The 14104-nt window shown below is 52.3% G+C and overlaps 1 protein-coding gene across 1 annotated transcript in view; it reads left to right on the top strand.

Annotated features, from left to right (window-relative positions):
* Nucleotides 1-14104, top strand: part of EPHA8 (EPH receptor A8) — a 51842-nt gene that overhangs the window by 16752 nt on the left and 20986 nt on the right. The window contains exon 3 of the mRNA XM_068415072.1: nt 5295-5958. Within this exon, the coding sequence (XP_068271173.1) occupies nt 5295-5958 (664 nt within the window). The remainder of the gene's footprint in view (nt 1-5294; nt 5959-14104) is intronic.

Raw genomic sequence — 14104 nt, 5'->3', positions numbered from 1 at the left:
CGTGGTCTGGCCCCACAGCATCGCCCTCGCTGCACGAGCTGGGGTCAGCCCAGAGAGCTGGTGGGCAGCTGCCTGGATGGCAGATCTGCCATCCAGGCAGCTGCCCTAGCGCCTGGCACGCTCCGTGTTGGCTTTGCTGGTGGGAGCACCAGGTAAGACCTTCAGAAGTGGTTTCCACCTCCCCATCTCTGCTCCTCTGCTTCTGGTAAAGGGACGTATCCTGAGGCCCCGGGCACAATTAGCCAAGAGTGCTCTTCCCTCATTCGGCAGTAGCTCAGAGACAAAACAGGCACAAAGGCACCAGATTTGCTTAAACAACCAGCTGCGAGGACGGACACACACTTCTGCCCATAGGACGGTCTCTCAGCAGTGTTTGCGCATCAGGGACGGGGATTTCATGCAGTGCTGCTGCAAACGGCCCAGGACTGAACTGTTCATGGAGCAAAGTCTACACAGCAGGGGACTTTTTTTTGCCTGGCTCTGGTCCTGCAGCCAACAACCAGTTCATGGCTTGGGTGAACCCTGTCTGACACATGAGCTCTGTTACAGAGCAGAGTCTCCCTTTGCCCCAAGCCCACCCTGCAAAAATTCTGTCCCCAGTCCGAGCTGTGCTGTGTACTTGCCATTTCAACCCCCTTCAGGGTCATGTCTTTCTCCTCAGAGCAGCAAAACATATTGGGGCTCTCCTATCTACCCAGCCTATGTCTTCTGCCCTCCGTTGCTTTGATGTCCTTGTGCCATTTCTTGGGTTTCTCTTCCAATCTGGAGCCTCTGCCTGGATCCAGGATTAACGAGTTACAGGGCAAGCTGCGGCAAAACTAATTTTCTTTGAAAAAAAAAAGATGGGTAGCAATGGAACATTGGGAAATAAAGTTTTAGGCTAGTAATTGAGATAAAAGCTCATCTCCCAGTGCTTGTTCAGTAAATGCTGGGTTATTGCTAATTCCCCAGATGCTGGTCACTACCAGGAGTTAATCACCTGCAGTGAAGCTCGGGGTAGTTAACTGCCTGACAAATCCCTCCTTAGCCACAGCAGTGACTGATTTCATGGGGATTATCTCCATTATGCCTCCCATCTAATGATTTATAGCTGCAATAACGTCTTTCTCTTTTTTTTATTCTCTCAGTAACAGTGGTGCAAGGGACCCAACAGCTCTGGGGCAGGAGCTGTAGCTCAGTGCTTGCTGTCAGGAGGAAGGAAAGTTCTGGATGTCCCAGCAGCAGCAAAAGCTTTGTAATGCCAGGCAGACCCAGCATCCCTCATGAAAGCTGTCCCAGAGCTAGGGAGAGCTCATCCTTGGCTCCACCCACGGGCACCGCAAGGGTAGTGGGAGGCTGAGCTGCTACTCCAGGGGAACGTGGTCTCTCCTTGAGTGTTTGCCCCCTCTGCTCCTCCTCCTCCTCCTCCTCCTTCTCCTCCTCCTCCTCCTTCTTCCCACTCTGCTGTGCTGCACAGGCCCTGGTAGACTTCTAAGACCTTGCTCAGCCGCCCAGATATCTGATGTTTGCATCTTTCGCCTTTCATAATCTGGCAATTTTTTTTATAAGTGGTGTTGACTTTAATTTAAAATATTAGGCAAGCCCCTGAATACAGATGCAGTCATGCCCCCCCCTCCATGTGCACTCACCACGTTAATTATGATGTCCGCATTTCTGTCTTGCTAGGGGATTCTTATCACAATGCTGGGGGCCGGGCTGAGCTTGGTTTAGTAAAAGCCACTTCAAACTGTCAGCCAAGAGCAGGCGATGCCATGAGGCTGGGTGCGTGCACCGTGCCTGTGCTCTTGAACCAATGGTACCCAGCATCGAAGCCGCAGATGGTCAGGGACTCCTCTCCCTGGTCATAAGAGCTTGTAATTAAGTTGAAACAGAAAAACCCTTCAAGTCATGGGGATTCTTGAAGTGGGTCCCCTCCATTCCAAACGCCCAGCAGGTCCTGGGACCGGGAAGAGCTCGTGGGATCTGTGTTGCCTTGTAGCATGTTGGGGAGATGCACCTGTGGCATCTGAGCCACGGATTCATGTGGCCCAGCTTCCCTCCACACGTTTCCACCGATGGCAGAGCAATTGCCCTGTAGGTCAGTGGTACAGGCGTGGTGTTTTGGACCATCCCATGGTGCTGCATGTGACCCAGGGAAAGAACTGACAGTTCAACTGCTTCACAAAAAAGCACCAGTTTTGAAAGAGCGATGCTGTAAATGCAAACCCTCCAAGTTCTCCCCTGTGGTTGATGCTGATCATCACCGGTGCTTTGAGATGGACATTTAGCTCTCTGCTCACTGCCATTGGTGAGGACACTGCCAGCTCTGGCAGTGCCACAGGGTGTGGGGACATTGTGGTCATAAGCACCGTCTCCTCTGCCAGATTTGGGAGAGAAATGAATGTCTGGAGACCCAAAGCGACCACACTAGCTGGAGGCCAAGGCATTTTGGTGCACACAATAACCTCATATTTCCCTTGCCAGGCACTCCTGGAGAGCCCCAAGCCCCACCGACGTTGCGGAGGGGAGCTGGCTGTGCATTGCGGGGAGCATCCCTGGTCGTCACCCCCTGCCTTTGCCCTGTGTGTCTGATCCCATGCGCAGCTCTGCCTCACTTTCCCCAAGGAACTCAGCAGGGAAAAGACAGGAAACAGATGTTGTGTTAATTTGTGCTCGATTAATTGCAACAATGCCTTCCACGCTCTCCACAGCACTGCGGTGCATGCACATGTTGGTGCGGGAGCGGGGAACTGGCTGGCTCCTGCCAGCCTCGGTGCAGGGGTGTTCAGGGAGCTGTGCTGTGCCTGCTGCTGCACACACTTCAGGGCACCCCTGTACCCCTTGGCCTAGATGCAGGAGTGTATGCTGGGTGTCACAGCACTTTCTACAGGCTCATCTCTGCAGTTGGGGAAGTTGGGGCATAATAAGAGGGATGCTGCTGGTCACAGGCACAGCTCACCCCTCCAGCAAAGCACACAGGTAGCCTGGCCCCTTTCCATGTGATCTACCTGAGTGCCGGGGTGCAGAGCAGGTCCTTGGTGATCCTAGGACCTAGGATGAACTCAGGCATTTCTGGAATTCTAAAAAAGAAGCAGAAATATTTTTATATCCTGGCAGAGCTTGATTTCCACACCCTTTGCCAGCATATTCCCCTCTGAACAAGCTTTTATTGAAGTCTGCACCCAGAGCTGCTGCATTTTCCAGGTTGCTTTGAGCTCTTTAGGAGTGAGAAGCAGAGTTTTCTAAAGGCAAGGTGCTGGGGAAGTTTTGAAGATGTACATCACCGAAATGACTGCTCTGATCACCCTAGCTCTAGCAAAAGGCACAGCAACACCTCCTCCCCAGAAGCTGCAGGTCGAGGAGGTTAAATGAGGAAAGACTTTCCCATCTGAGAGGGGAGAAGGGAGCAGGCTGTTTTACAGGTATCACTGATAGCTTCTTTCCAATATCTCTTACACTGTGGAGGTGTGATGCCCTGCCCCAGCTGTGTCCTGTCCCTGCAGTGCTGGCAGACACAGAGCGAGGCTGTTGGGTGCCTGTCCTGGCAGATCTGCAACCTTGCCTGCTCCCACAGTCACTGGGGTGAAGTCTTCAGGCTCACCCGCTCTAAGTTGAGCATCAGGCTCCTTCTCTCTGGGCTGCTGTTGGTTTTGCGTCTGTAAGGAACCACGGGTCACCACTTGCATAAGAAAACATCATTTTTGCCCTGCCAGAGCAAGCTCAGAGGTTTATTTTAATGTACTTGCAATGCTGCTGAAATGATTTGTTTTTCCTGCTCCATGCACCACTGCTGGAGCTTTGTTTGGCTCTCCTAGCTGCCCCCCAAAACAGCACATGGTCAGGCAGGCACACGCACTGCCGAAGTGGCAGGATGCTCCCCATTGGCTGCCTTCGGTGGTGCAGGCAGAGCCGGCAGCCCAAGGAAAGTGCAGGCAGGGGGGTGCTGAGGCTGTTGGGGGCGATGGTTTGGTAGGCAGAGCAGCAAGTGCTACCGGGGTGCTAGTACCTTCCTCAGCTTCTGCAAGTCTGTGTCTGGGGCTGCCCTTCACAGCTGGACTTGGGCATGGTGGTGGAACTCAGGCATCTTCAAAGCCTGTTGCTAAGTCCAGGGAAAAGTCAGAAGGTCTGAAGTCCTCCTCTGCTCCTCTTCCTCCTCCTCCTTCTCCCATAAGAAGAATTCTGGGATCCCAGATCCATCCATGGGGGATGTGATTGGGGTGCCTGGTTTGGATAGGGATGTGAGATGAAGAGGTGGTGGGAAGCCCCCAGAGAAGGGCTGTGGGTCCTGGTGAGGGGTTGGTGGGGTTGGAGAGGGTGGAGAGGGAGACATGTGAGGCAAGAGCAAGCCCCCAGAAGTGTCCTGTAGCCCCCAGCTACTAAGTTCAACTTATCCCTCAGCTATGAAGCTCATTTGTATTCAAAATCTCACTACTTCTCACTTCTCATCAGTCAAAACCACTTAGCATCTCTCCCTTGGATGACACAAATGTCCCTGTCTCCCTAAACTCACCCAGGCCACCCCTCCATTTCAATCTTGCTTGCTGCAACCTGTTTTGCCCAGCATGTCCTGCCCAAGCTCACCCTGCTGCCACTGCTACACTGAATTTTAACCCCAGAGTTGTCAAGTTCTAAGCCCCTGGGTTCCCAGAGCCAACCTCCAGTCCAGCCTCTCTGCTGGGCTGAGCACTGTGGTCTCACACCAAGGAACCACGCTGACCTCACCTTGCCTGGGAAGAAGGAGGCTCTGAGCCCCACGGACCCCTGTTTCTTGCTGGAAGTCCTGTGTTCACTGCATGCTTCCCCTTCACCCCGCGGTATGCACCCCAAAAATCGTTCTCCAGCTGGAAAGCAGCCTGCTTAGTTTGTGCATGGATATTGCATGTGCCAGAACAGACTCAGGTGAGCACCACGCAGGTGCCTTCCTGCCGCTGCTGCGAATGGCAGGTTGAGTACCAAGAAAAGGGACTTGCAGACATGGCCTGGAGGGTTTGGAGCCCTCCCAAACACACACTGCCATCAGTTTCTGCCATCAGGTCAGAATCGTGCAAGCATTCCTGCCTGCAAACAGGGGTGCACTTCACCCAGTGCTGCATCGGAGTGGACTGTGAGAGTTACTGCCCAAATTAGCGCTGGGTAAAGTCTGCTCATCCTTATTTTCCTTTGGCCTGTGGCAGCAGTGATCTCTCATCCAGACACAGCTGCAGGAGCAGAGGGAGTTGATCCTGGGGTGGAAGATGGCACAGACTCCTGCATGCCCCATGCTCGCCTGGTGTTCAGGGACATCTGGAATGATCTGTTCTCTCTCTGTCCCACAGTGGGATTCGATCAATGAAATGGATGAGTTTTTCAGCCCCATCCACACCTACCAGGTCTGTAATGTCATGACCCCCAACCAGAACAACTGGCTACGGACCAACTGGGTTCAACGGGATGGTGCACGGCGGGTCTATGCAGAGATTAAATTCACACTGCGGGACTGTAACAGCATGCCGGGCGTGCTGGGCACTTGCAAGGAGACTTTCAACCTCTACTACCTGGAGTCTGACCGCGACCTGGGCACCAGCACCCGGGAGAGCCAGTTCATGAAGATCGACACCATTGCAGCTGATGAGAGCTTCACCAACGTGGACCTGGGGGTGAGGCGCCTGAAGCTGAACACAGAGGTGCGGGGCGTGGGGCCACTGAGCAAGAGGGGTTTCTACTTGGCCTTTCAGGACATAGGTGCTTGCATCGCCATCGTTTCGGTGCGAGTGTACTACAAGAAGTGCCCGGCAATGGTGAGGAACTTGGCATCCTTCTCCGAGGCTGTGACTGGGGCAGACTCATCCTCCTTGGTGGAAGTGCGGGGAGAGTGCGTGGGCCATTCGGAGGAGAGGGACACCCCCAAAATGTACTGCAGTGCTGAGGGAGAATGGTTGGTGCCCATCGGGAAGTGCGTGTGCAGTGCTGGCTATGAAGAGCAGCGGGATTCCTGCATGGGTGAGTCCCTGCTTGTGGTGCCTGCAAGGGGAGGGATGGCTGCAAGGGACTCTTGCCTCTTTGGGGAAGGGCTGAGGACAGAAGTCTGCTCACAAAAACTTGGACAGCCAGCTTCTGTGGAGGCCGAGGGCCGCCCAAGCCTTTGCTGGCCAGTTTCATGCTTCCAAAATATGTTGCTGGTACCACCGGCAAGTTCTTGGGAAGCTCCTGTGAGCCTGACCATGACAGGTCCTGGTGCACAGGGCATGGCTTTGGGATGGGGACTGGCTTTGCAATGGGGGCTGGTATCAGGACAGGGGCTGCCCTGGCTCCATCTTTACCTGCTGTGGAGCATGTGTCCCAGAGAACCCAGCCTGCTGCCCCCAGCAGCTCTGGTTGGTGCTGAGATCTCCGCTGGTGCACTCTAGCAAAGGACAACTTGGCCTCTCCGAAATGCCCCACTGCTTGCTTCCCTTTGGCAGGAGGTTTGAAAGTGAGGAAAGCAAAAAAAAAAAAAACCACACCACCGAGTTTTTAGGAAGCAAGGTTATTGCATCCATCCATCACCTCTCCCTGGGGCTGCTGCAGAGCCCTGCCGTCTGGGGCTGTGGACAGCCTTCCTGGGGGCCCTCTGTGCCGCTGGGCAGGCTTCAAGCTGCCAACTGTACAAACTGTGATAAGGAAGCGAGGTGACCAGCAGCAGCCATGCACCAGGCACGGGGATGTGTGTGTACAGAGCACAGCACTCAGGGCTCCCCGTGAGAGCCCTCCACACGGATTTGTTTGCTCTCGGTTTCTTTATGGGACGTGTTTAGGGGAGCAGCACAAATAAGAGTGAAGGGCCTTTGTTTGAGTTTCATGGAAACATCAAGTGGAGCATTTGTCTTAGGGAGACTTGACACAAGGTTAGGACGTCCGACGCCAGACTGGAATGGATCCAGTGCTGCTGGGACCTGCGCTGGGCCCGGCAGTCCCCAGCTACACAGAGTGGGAAGGACGGGCAGAATAAATGCTTCTATCCGAAACTCCTCCTGTCTGCGACCGTTGATTTGAAAGTTACCCTGGGATAGATCTGATAATTCAGAAAGGGTCGTCTTCTCCCACGTTAAAGAGTGGGTGTAAAGTGTGCATGGGGCCAGGCACGTGCTACCGTGGGAGGGGGCACTGGCATGGGCTGTCTGGACAGCTAGGTCCCAGCCCCACGACTGCAAGGAGTTGTGAGTTGGAGGTTTGGTTCAGAAGGGCCAAACACCCCTTCCCTGTATTCCCCTCCTGCGTCCCGTACAGCAGACTCTGCCCCAGGATTTCACCACCCCAAAGCCTGGAGGCAGAGGGAAGCCCCGTGTTCCGTGTTGCGCTCAGCCCGCCTCATTTTCCTGTGTTTCCTTGGACAAGTTTGTCTCTCTCCTGGGAGCAAAGCTGTGGGAGAGCTCTTTCTCTGCCCTCCTGCCCTTTCCTGGTGGAATTGCCCCTTCCATAGGTGTGGCACAGCAGGGAGCATGGTCCAACCCGCCTCCCTGGATGGGGTGGAAACAGGCAGAAGCTGGCCCTTCTGTGTGCAGATGGACTCAAACCCATGCTGCTCAAACAGCAATGCTCTCGGGTGAAGCACTCCAGGGCTTATGGCATCAGAAACAGGACAGAAATGTCACTGGACTTTCTCCGACATCAGTGTCGTCTCGCCTTCCTGCCTTCCCTGTCCCGTTTATCCTCAGCAGCTCCTAGCACGGGGAGTCTGATAGCCCAGCATCAAGCGAGCAGGGGCAGCACCTCCTTCCTGGCATCTCCTTTGGTGGGTGGGTGTGGAGCTGGAGTACATATATTTACACACGAAAGCAAACAGATGCAAATCTCTGATCTAAGCTTCTCGTGCTTGATTGGGGCAGAGTTCATTTTTCACAGTGAAAAGTGCCTTTCCGGAATGATTTATAACCCCAGCGGATCTGTCGGTGTTGGAAATTAGCCTTTTTAATTGTCAGGCGGACAAAAGCAGGATTCCAGCGGCTGTCGCCCCAGCAATTTTTCATTCTCCATCACAGGGATGAGATGATATAAATCACTCCTTGTGGCCCTAATAATCTTTCTATAAATATCAGGGAAATTCATTTTTTGCTCGGGGGGAAAAAAATTAGAGAGAAGATACTTTGCCTCTATGGCAGTGTTTAAAATGTGATTCCAAATTAATTTCCTTTTGCCTTTCACAGCCGGACACTTTATTTGTCAAAGCTAAAGATGTTTGAACAGTGGAGGTTTCTCCCCCTCCTCTTTTAACATTCATTTTTCTAAGGACCTGCCAGAGTGATGGAAGACAGCTCAGGAAACCAGATCATGACCAGAGCTGTTCCCAGCCCTTCGGAGGAGAAGGAAGGCTGTGCCACAGAGCTGGGAAGGAAGGGGTGAGGTGGGACATTCTCTGCCTCTCATCCCCTTTGCTCTCAACCATCACCTTGGATGCCCCTTTGTTTGGGCAGGAGGGTGATGCCTGGGATCTCTGACCCCTTGCACTTACCCAGGCAGGATCCACACGTTTCATCTTGTTGTGATGTCCTGGTTTTTGCCATAAGGATGTGAGAGGCACTTTCCATGGGATCGGCGGGGGGCAGATCTCAGCCCAGGGGCACGGGGGTCAGGACCACGTTTAGGATGCCATCCAGCCTGGCACCAAACATGTCACAGCCCTGCATCACACAAGACATTTGTCCCTTGCATCTGTGCCTCGTACACCTGCCTGATTTATCTTCAGAGGCACAGGACGCCCTTTTCCAGCTGTGGCGTGGCACGGGTGCTGCAGTGCCTTACTGGGCAGAAACCGGGTTTGAACATGAATTGCCACAGCTGCTGATGGGGTTCTGGGGTCTCCCGGCTCCTAAAATTCCCAGCTTCTAGTCCCATGGCATCTTCTACCACAGCCACCCCAAGGATGAAACCCCTCGGGGTCTCTCTCCCAGGGCAGCACAGCCCTGCTGCCCCACTCGCTTTCCCCCTCCGGTTTCCAGGCTCTGAAGGACTCTGCTTCCCTCATCCCCTGTCACCCACAGCCAGCCTCAGATGTGCTGCTCTTTCCTCCTTGAAACATATCAGTCCACAGCAAGACACGTTAGTGTCTCTTACACACAGCAAATAGCAGCTGCTCTGCCTAAATAGCAGAATAAGTAACAGCATAAGTGAAAAGGATCTGTCCCAGCAGTTTATCAGATAAGAATACAATCAGCATAATTCACCTTATTTATATGCAGCTGCTGTACAGGACAAATAGAGACCCATTTCAATAAGGTCAGTGCAATTACAGAAATGAGAAAGGGGAGCACTTTAACCCTGGGTATGCTTCTGTGGGAAGGGAAGAAACCCACAAGCCACCTCCTCAAACAGCCGTGAGGCTGAGAGCCAGGACATGCGTGCCATGTCCTGTGGATGGATGGAGAGGAGGACGGGGAGTCTCAGGCAGCTGAGGACAGTGGCTTTTCACCCACCCCTCCTACCAGCCCTGGCCAGACCCTCTTTGGGGAAGGCTGCTGGGCTCCTGAGCCACCAAGGCTTTGGGCCCATGGGCCCTTGCATCGGGGTCAGCCTTTTGGGGTGGATCAGAATTATTCCTTGGGCTGTGCCTGTCAACAGCTATCAGTGAGCAAAACTGGAAAGTTGGGCTAAAATCCGTTTAGCTGATGGCAAGTTGTATACGCATATTTTGGACCATCAGTAGCAGTGCCATGGCTACGGATCACAGTGCTGCTCTCTGAGAGCTGACACAAACCCATCCATCCATCCAGCTGCCAGCCAAAGAGACCTCCTGGAGCACAGGATCTTCCAGGAAGCTTTTTCTTCAATGAACAAATGAAAAAGGGTAAAATAGAAGGGACAGACCCCCTTCCCTGCTGTCAGAGCGGGTGGATGAGCCTTTGTCAGAAATGCAGTTCCCAAAGAGCATCCTTGTGACGTATCCACGGGTTTCAGGAGTCGGACTTGCTGTTCAGATATTTTGTCAAAAGTCTGGGACCAGGCATCTTCACCTGATTGCTCTGGCTGCTTCCCCCTGCCGTGCTTGGCTGTTGCCTTTGGCTGGAGAAGAATGATGAGGGAGCAAGAATTAAGCAATTGCTGCTCCCTCAACCCATTTGCACACGAGGATGGGTGTTTGTAGCCTGCGAGGGCTGAGCGAGAACAGCTACAGGGGTCTGATGTGTGTGGCTGAACGAGGATCTGGCCCTGGGGTAGACTTTATCCAGCTCTGCTTAAGCCAAAAAAATGGCCTGTGTCCTCTGGACAATGAGAAGAGAGGGAGGCTGTCACTGCTGGGACCCTTTCCTCTCCAGGTCCCAAACTGAAGGAGACAGGGCAATAGGAGAAGGACTGCTGGTCCCACATGGACAAACACCTCTGCTGCTGGGCTCTCTCTACTGTGGCACACAGCTGGTGGAAACAGATCTGGGGAGTACGGTTAGCAATCTAGAAGCCAGTTAATTTTTTCCGGTTGGTGGGATTCATGCAGATGAACCGATCAGCAAATCTAATGTACCTTAAATCTTCCTTGTGGACAACTATAATTGAGCAATTAAAGCACCACGGCATTGCTAATTAAGGGGAGAATATACCCAGCTTGGTGATTATGTGCTTGTGAATAGTTTTGCATCCATGGACCTTTATGAAGAAAGTCAGTGGAGACTGACTTTCCAGCTGGTGGGGCAAGTGGAGAGCAGTGTGAGAGGAGGGGAAACCCCATCCAGCTTTACCCCATCACCCATGTACTGTGCTGGTGGGCACAACCCTAGCCACACAGGGTCAGCGCAAGCCTTAGAAACACCAGGTGAAGCCATCGGCAGGGGAAGCCAGGTCAGAGACATGGACTCCAGCTGGGTGGGCAATGACTTGCGGCCACAGCAGCAAACCTTTGCAGCTGTGTGAACAGATGTGGTCCAGATGCTGATGTTGGAAGGGGAGGAAAGGCAGAGTCAAGCGACATGCTCTCCTTGGGCTTGGGTGCGAGGGGACCTTTGCCCAGTGCACTGCAGATGGGGATGCTGCTTGCCCCTGGATGCCTACTCAGGGAGACCACAGCCTGTGCTCCCTTCCTTCGATGCAGAAGGGGTGGAGAAGCATGCAGGGAGGAGGAAAGATACACTGGTGGGTTAAGGGAGCCCACCAGAGCCTTGCTCCGTTCCCTTCTCTCCCCAAACTCCTTATCCCTTCCTAAGTCAGCGATGCTCTGAGAAGCCTCAGGCTTCTCTCCTCTTTTTCTGCTAGCAGTCATTATTTTCCCACCTGTGTAAGAACATCGCAGAACAACTATGAGCTCCTTGTGTTGTGTCTTCCCATGAAACGGGCAATACTGGCTGCTCCGTTGGGAACAGGACACTGGTCTTGCTGGGCTGACTCCAAGCGAAATCCGTTTTTCCTGGCTCTGAGCTACATGGGGCCCCCAAAAATGTGCCTGGGGGTCACACATGCCTCTGTCAACAAGCAAACCTGGGATTTCAGTGCACCTGCTACCAGGCTGGGCTCCATCTCCCTTAGGCCCTGCCTGGAAGCATATGTACCGTATATCAAGGTGACGGATAGATGTGTGTCAAAATACCCTGTCGTTGCAACTCCAAACAAACATGTTGGAAACACGTTTTGCATCCCTTTGCACACTGGTGTGGATTTCAAGGAGACTTTCTGTGCAAGTCCCATCGCACACATGCCAGCTCCGGGCTGTGGGCTTGGTGGTTGTGTTGCACCTCAGTGATACCTTCTCAGAGCCTCCCGTGTCTGCTGGCGGGGTCCCAGGCTGTTGTACCCAGAGCTAGACTGCACCAGTGCCCTGGGTGCCCACCACAGAGGGCTTCTGCTGTGAGTGTACCAAAATAAACTTTTAAAGGGCAGGAGCAGTGATAGTTTCGAGATTGCGCTATGGGAGTTATGCAAATGTCCTTCCAGTGATGCCAGGCAAGAAAATCAAAGAAACTTAGTGAGTCACAAGATTAGCATTGTTGGTTTGCAAGCCAGTCAGCCGCTTTGGAAAACACAGGCAATACCAGCTGGTAAAATTATATCGCCTTCTGTTTATCCCACGCAAAGCCCCGCACCCTGAAAAAAAAAATAGAAAAGAAAACAGTTTCTTTGCCAAACCACATAAGCTAAAATTGTTTAGGATCCAGGTATTAGACTTCAGATGGGAACAGACTGCAGAGATGTGTCAGAGACACAAATTGCTTGTGAGCTTTGGGCTGGATATTAGGAAAAGCTTCTTCCCCCAGAGGATTAACCATCCCTGGGATGGGTCAGCTGGGGAAGAAGCAGGATCTCCTTCCGTGGGGATTTCTAAGACTAATCTAAATGCAGTCATGACCACCCTGATGTGGTGTTGGGGATAATCCCAGCACCATCAGGAGACTGGTCCAAGCACAAGAGGCCCCTTCCATGAGTGCTGCTATGATCCTTGGATTCACACTTGTCTTGTACCAGGGCTTCCAGCTTATAGTCCCAGACCTGGCTGCTAATTAGTCTGTTTGCATCTCAGATCTGGCTGGGCTGTGTGTGCATGGATAATTTAGCTCAGTGAGCGTGCTGGAGAAGGCAGGCTGCAGGGCAAGGTGATCTCAGTTTCTCCATCACCTTCATTCCCTCTAAAACTCAAGCAAGTGGCCGATTGCATTTACTAGGAAAGCAAAACAAAGCAGCTCCCCCCAACACCTAAAACCATTTATTTTTTTCTGGTTAGAACAAATGAAAAGGACAGATGACTGCAGAGCTGCCCTTTCCCCACAAACAGAACAAGATGTTGTTTGTCCCTGGCTGAATATTTTATTTTTTGACACTTCCCTCTGAGTTTGCTGTGTTTAGCTGCTGACACAGATGAAGGGTGAGAATGATGCTAGGCTGGAATTCAGGGTATTGATGGGGGTGAAACAAATTTCATTTGTATTTGGTAGGTCTCTGTAGTCCCTACAAGAAGTGCCAAAGAGCAGCTGGACTGTAACAGATGGATCTGGCAACTTTCAAAGACCTTTCACCAGTTTTGGAATGTGTTTTTTTGGGTTTGAACTCCTCTTTTCCAGAGAATGTGGCCAGGTTCAAGTCATGAATGGAGGTTGTTGCTCTGGATTATCAGTGTGCAGGTGCCTGGGAAGCTGTTGTTGGGGAGTTTAGGAAAAGTCTGCAGGGAAGACCTGACATTTTGCACCAGTACTTACACTGGAGATGGTGCAATGCAATGGGAGGCTGGGGAGCTTAAATTCACTACCAACGTGCTTAGAGCCTTGGTGTGACTGCCTTGCACGGGGAAGATGCACCTCGTTCCCACAGAGCAGTAGGATCATACAAAAAATTTGTTCTGTACTTGGCATGAGATCCAGATCCCACCTATGTCACCACTTGTGTGATGACTTCTTCCCCTTCCTGAAAACAAGATGTTGCTGCTGACACTTCCCTGTGAAGGAGAAAGGGATCCAAAAGCTGGTGGTTCTCAGCTGTGCAGGGACGAGGGCTGTGCTGTCCGCTGTGATGCTCTTCACTTGCTTCTGCTGGAGTGCTGGACACCCTCATGTTAAAGCTCAGCCCCTGTATATATCCATAGCTATAAGCATGTGGTGAGAGAGCTCACAAACCCTCCAAAGCTGTTTGCTGGTTCCCGCAAGGGCTGGGATCAAGTTCCCAGTGTTTTGTATGTCCTTTCTTCATTTATGCGTCTTTGCTTCCTGCAGCCTTGCAGCAGGGATGCAGGGTTACCTCCAGCACTGTCACCTGCAGAGGTGGCTCCCATGTTTTGTTTTTGGTCTGGTGAAAAATATGGTTTCTTTTCAGGAGCCTTGGATTGTTCTGTCTAAAACCCTCCAAGAAGACTGAGTTTTGGAAACAGCTTTTTTTCTTATTCTAGCATTAGGCCACCTGCTTCCATCTGAGTCCTGCAAGATGTAGCGTTTCCGTAGATAAGCTTTATAAAAAAGCCTTCTCTCTCAGAGTGTGCCAGGCTGTCTCACCTACATAAGGCTGCATGGCATCACCTCAACTTCTCTCCCACAGAAGGATGTTTGCACTGGGCAGCAGAGCAGCACTCACAGTAAACTGGGATTTGGATTTTTTAAAAAAAAGATGTAGGGAAGAAGAGCTGGGCAGAGTCAGGAGTGCTTTCAACAGCACTGATTTCCAGGCAAGAGGCAAGACCTGCTGATTTTTCTACGGCAGCGCCATG

This window comes from Nyctibius grandis, chromosome 17, assembly GCF_013368605.1.
Source record: "Nyctibius grandis isolate bNycGra1 chromosome 17, bNycGra1.pri, whole genome shotgun sequence".
Lineage (NCBI taxonomy): Eukaryota > Metazoa > Chordata > Aves > Nyctibiiformes > Nyctibiidae > Nyctibius > Nyctibius grandis.
Note: the sequence above shows the minus strand (reverse complement) of the source record. Positions and strands in the feature narration are given on the sequence as shown.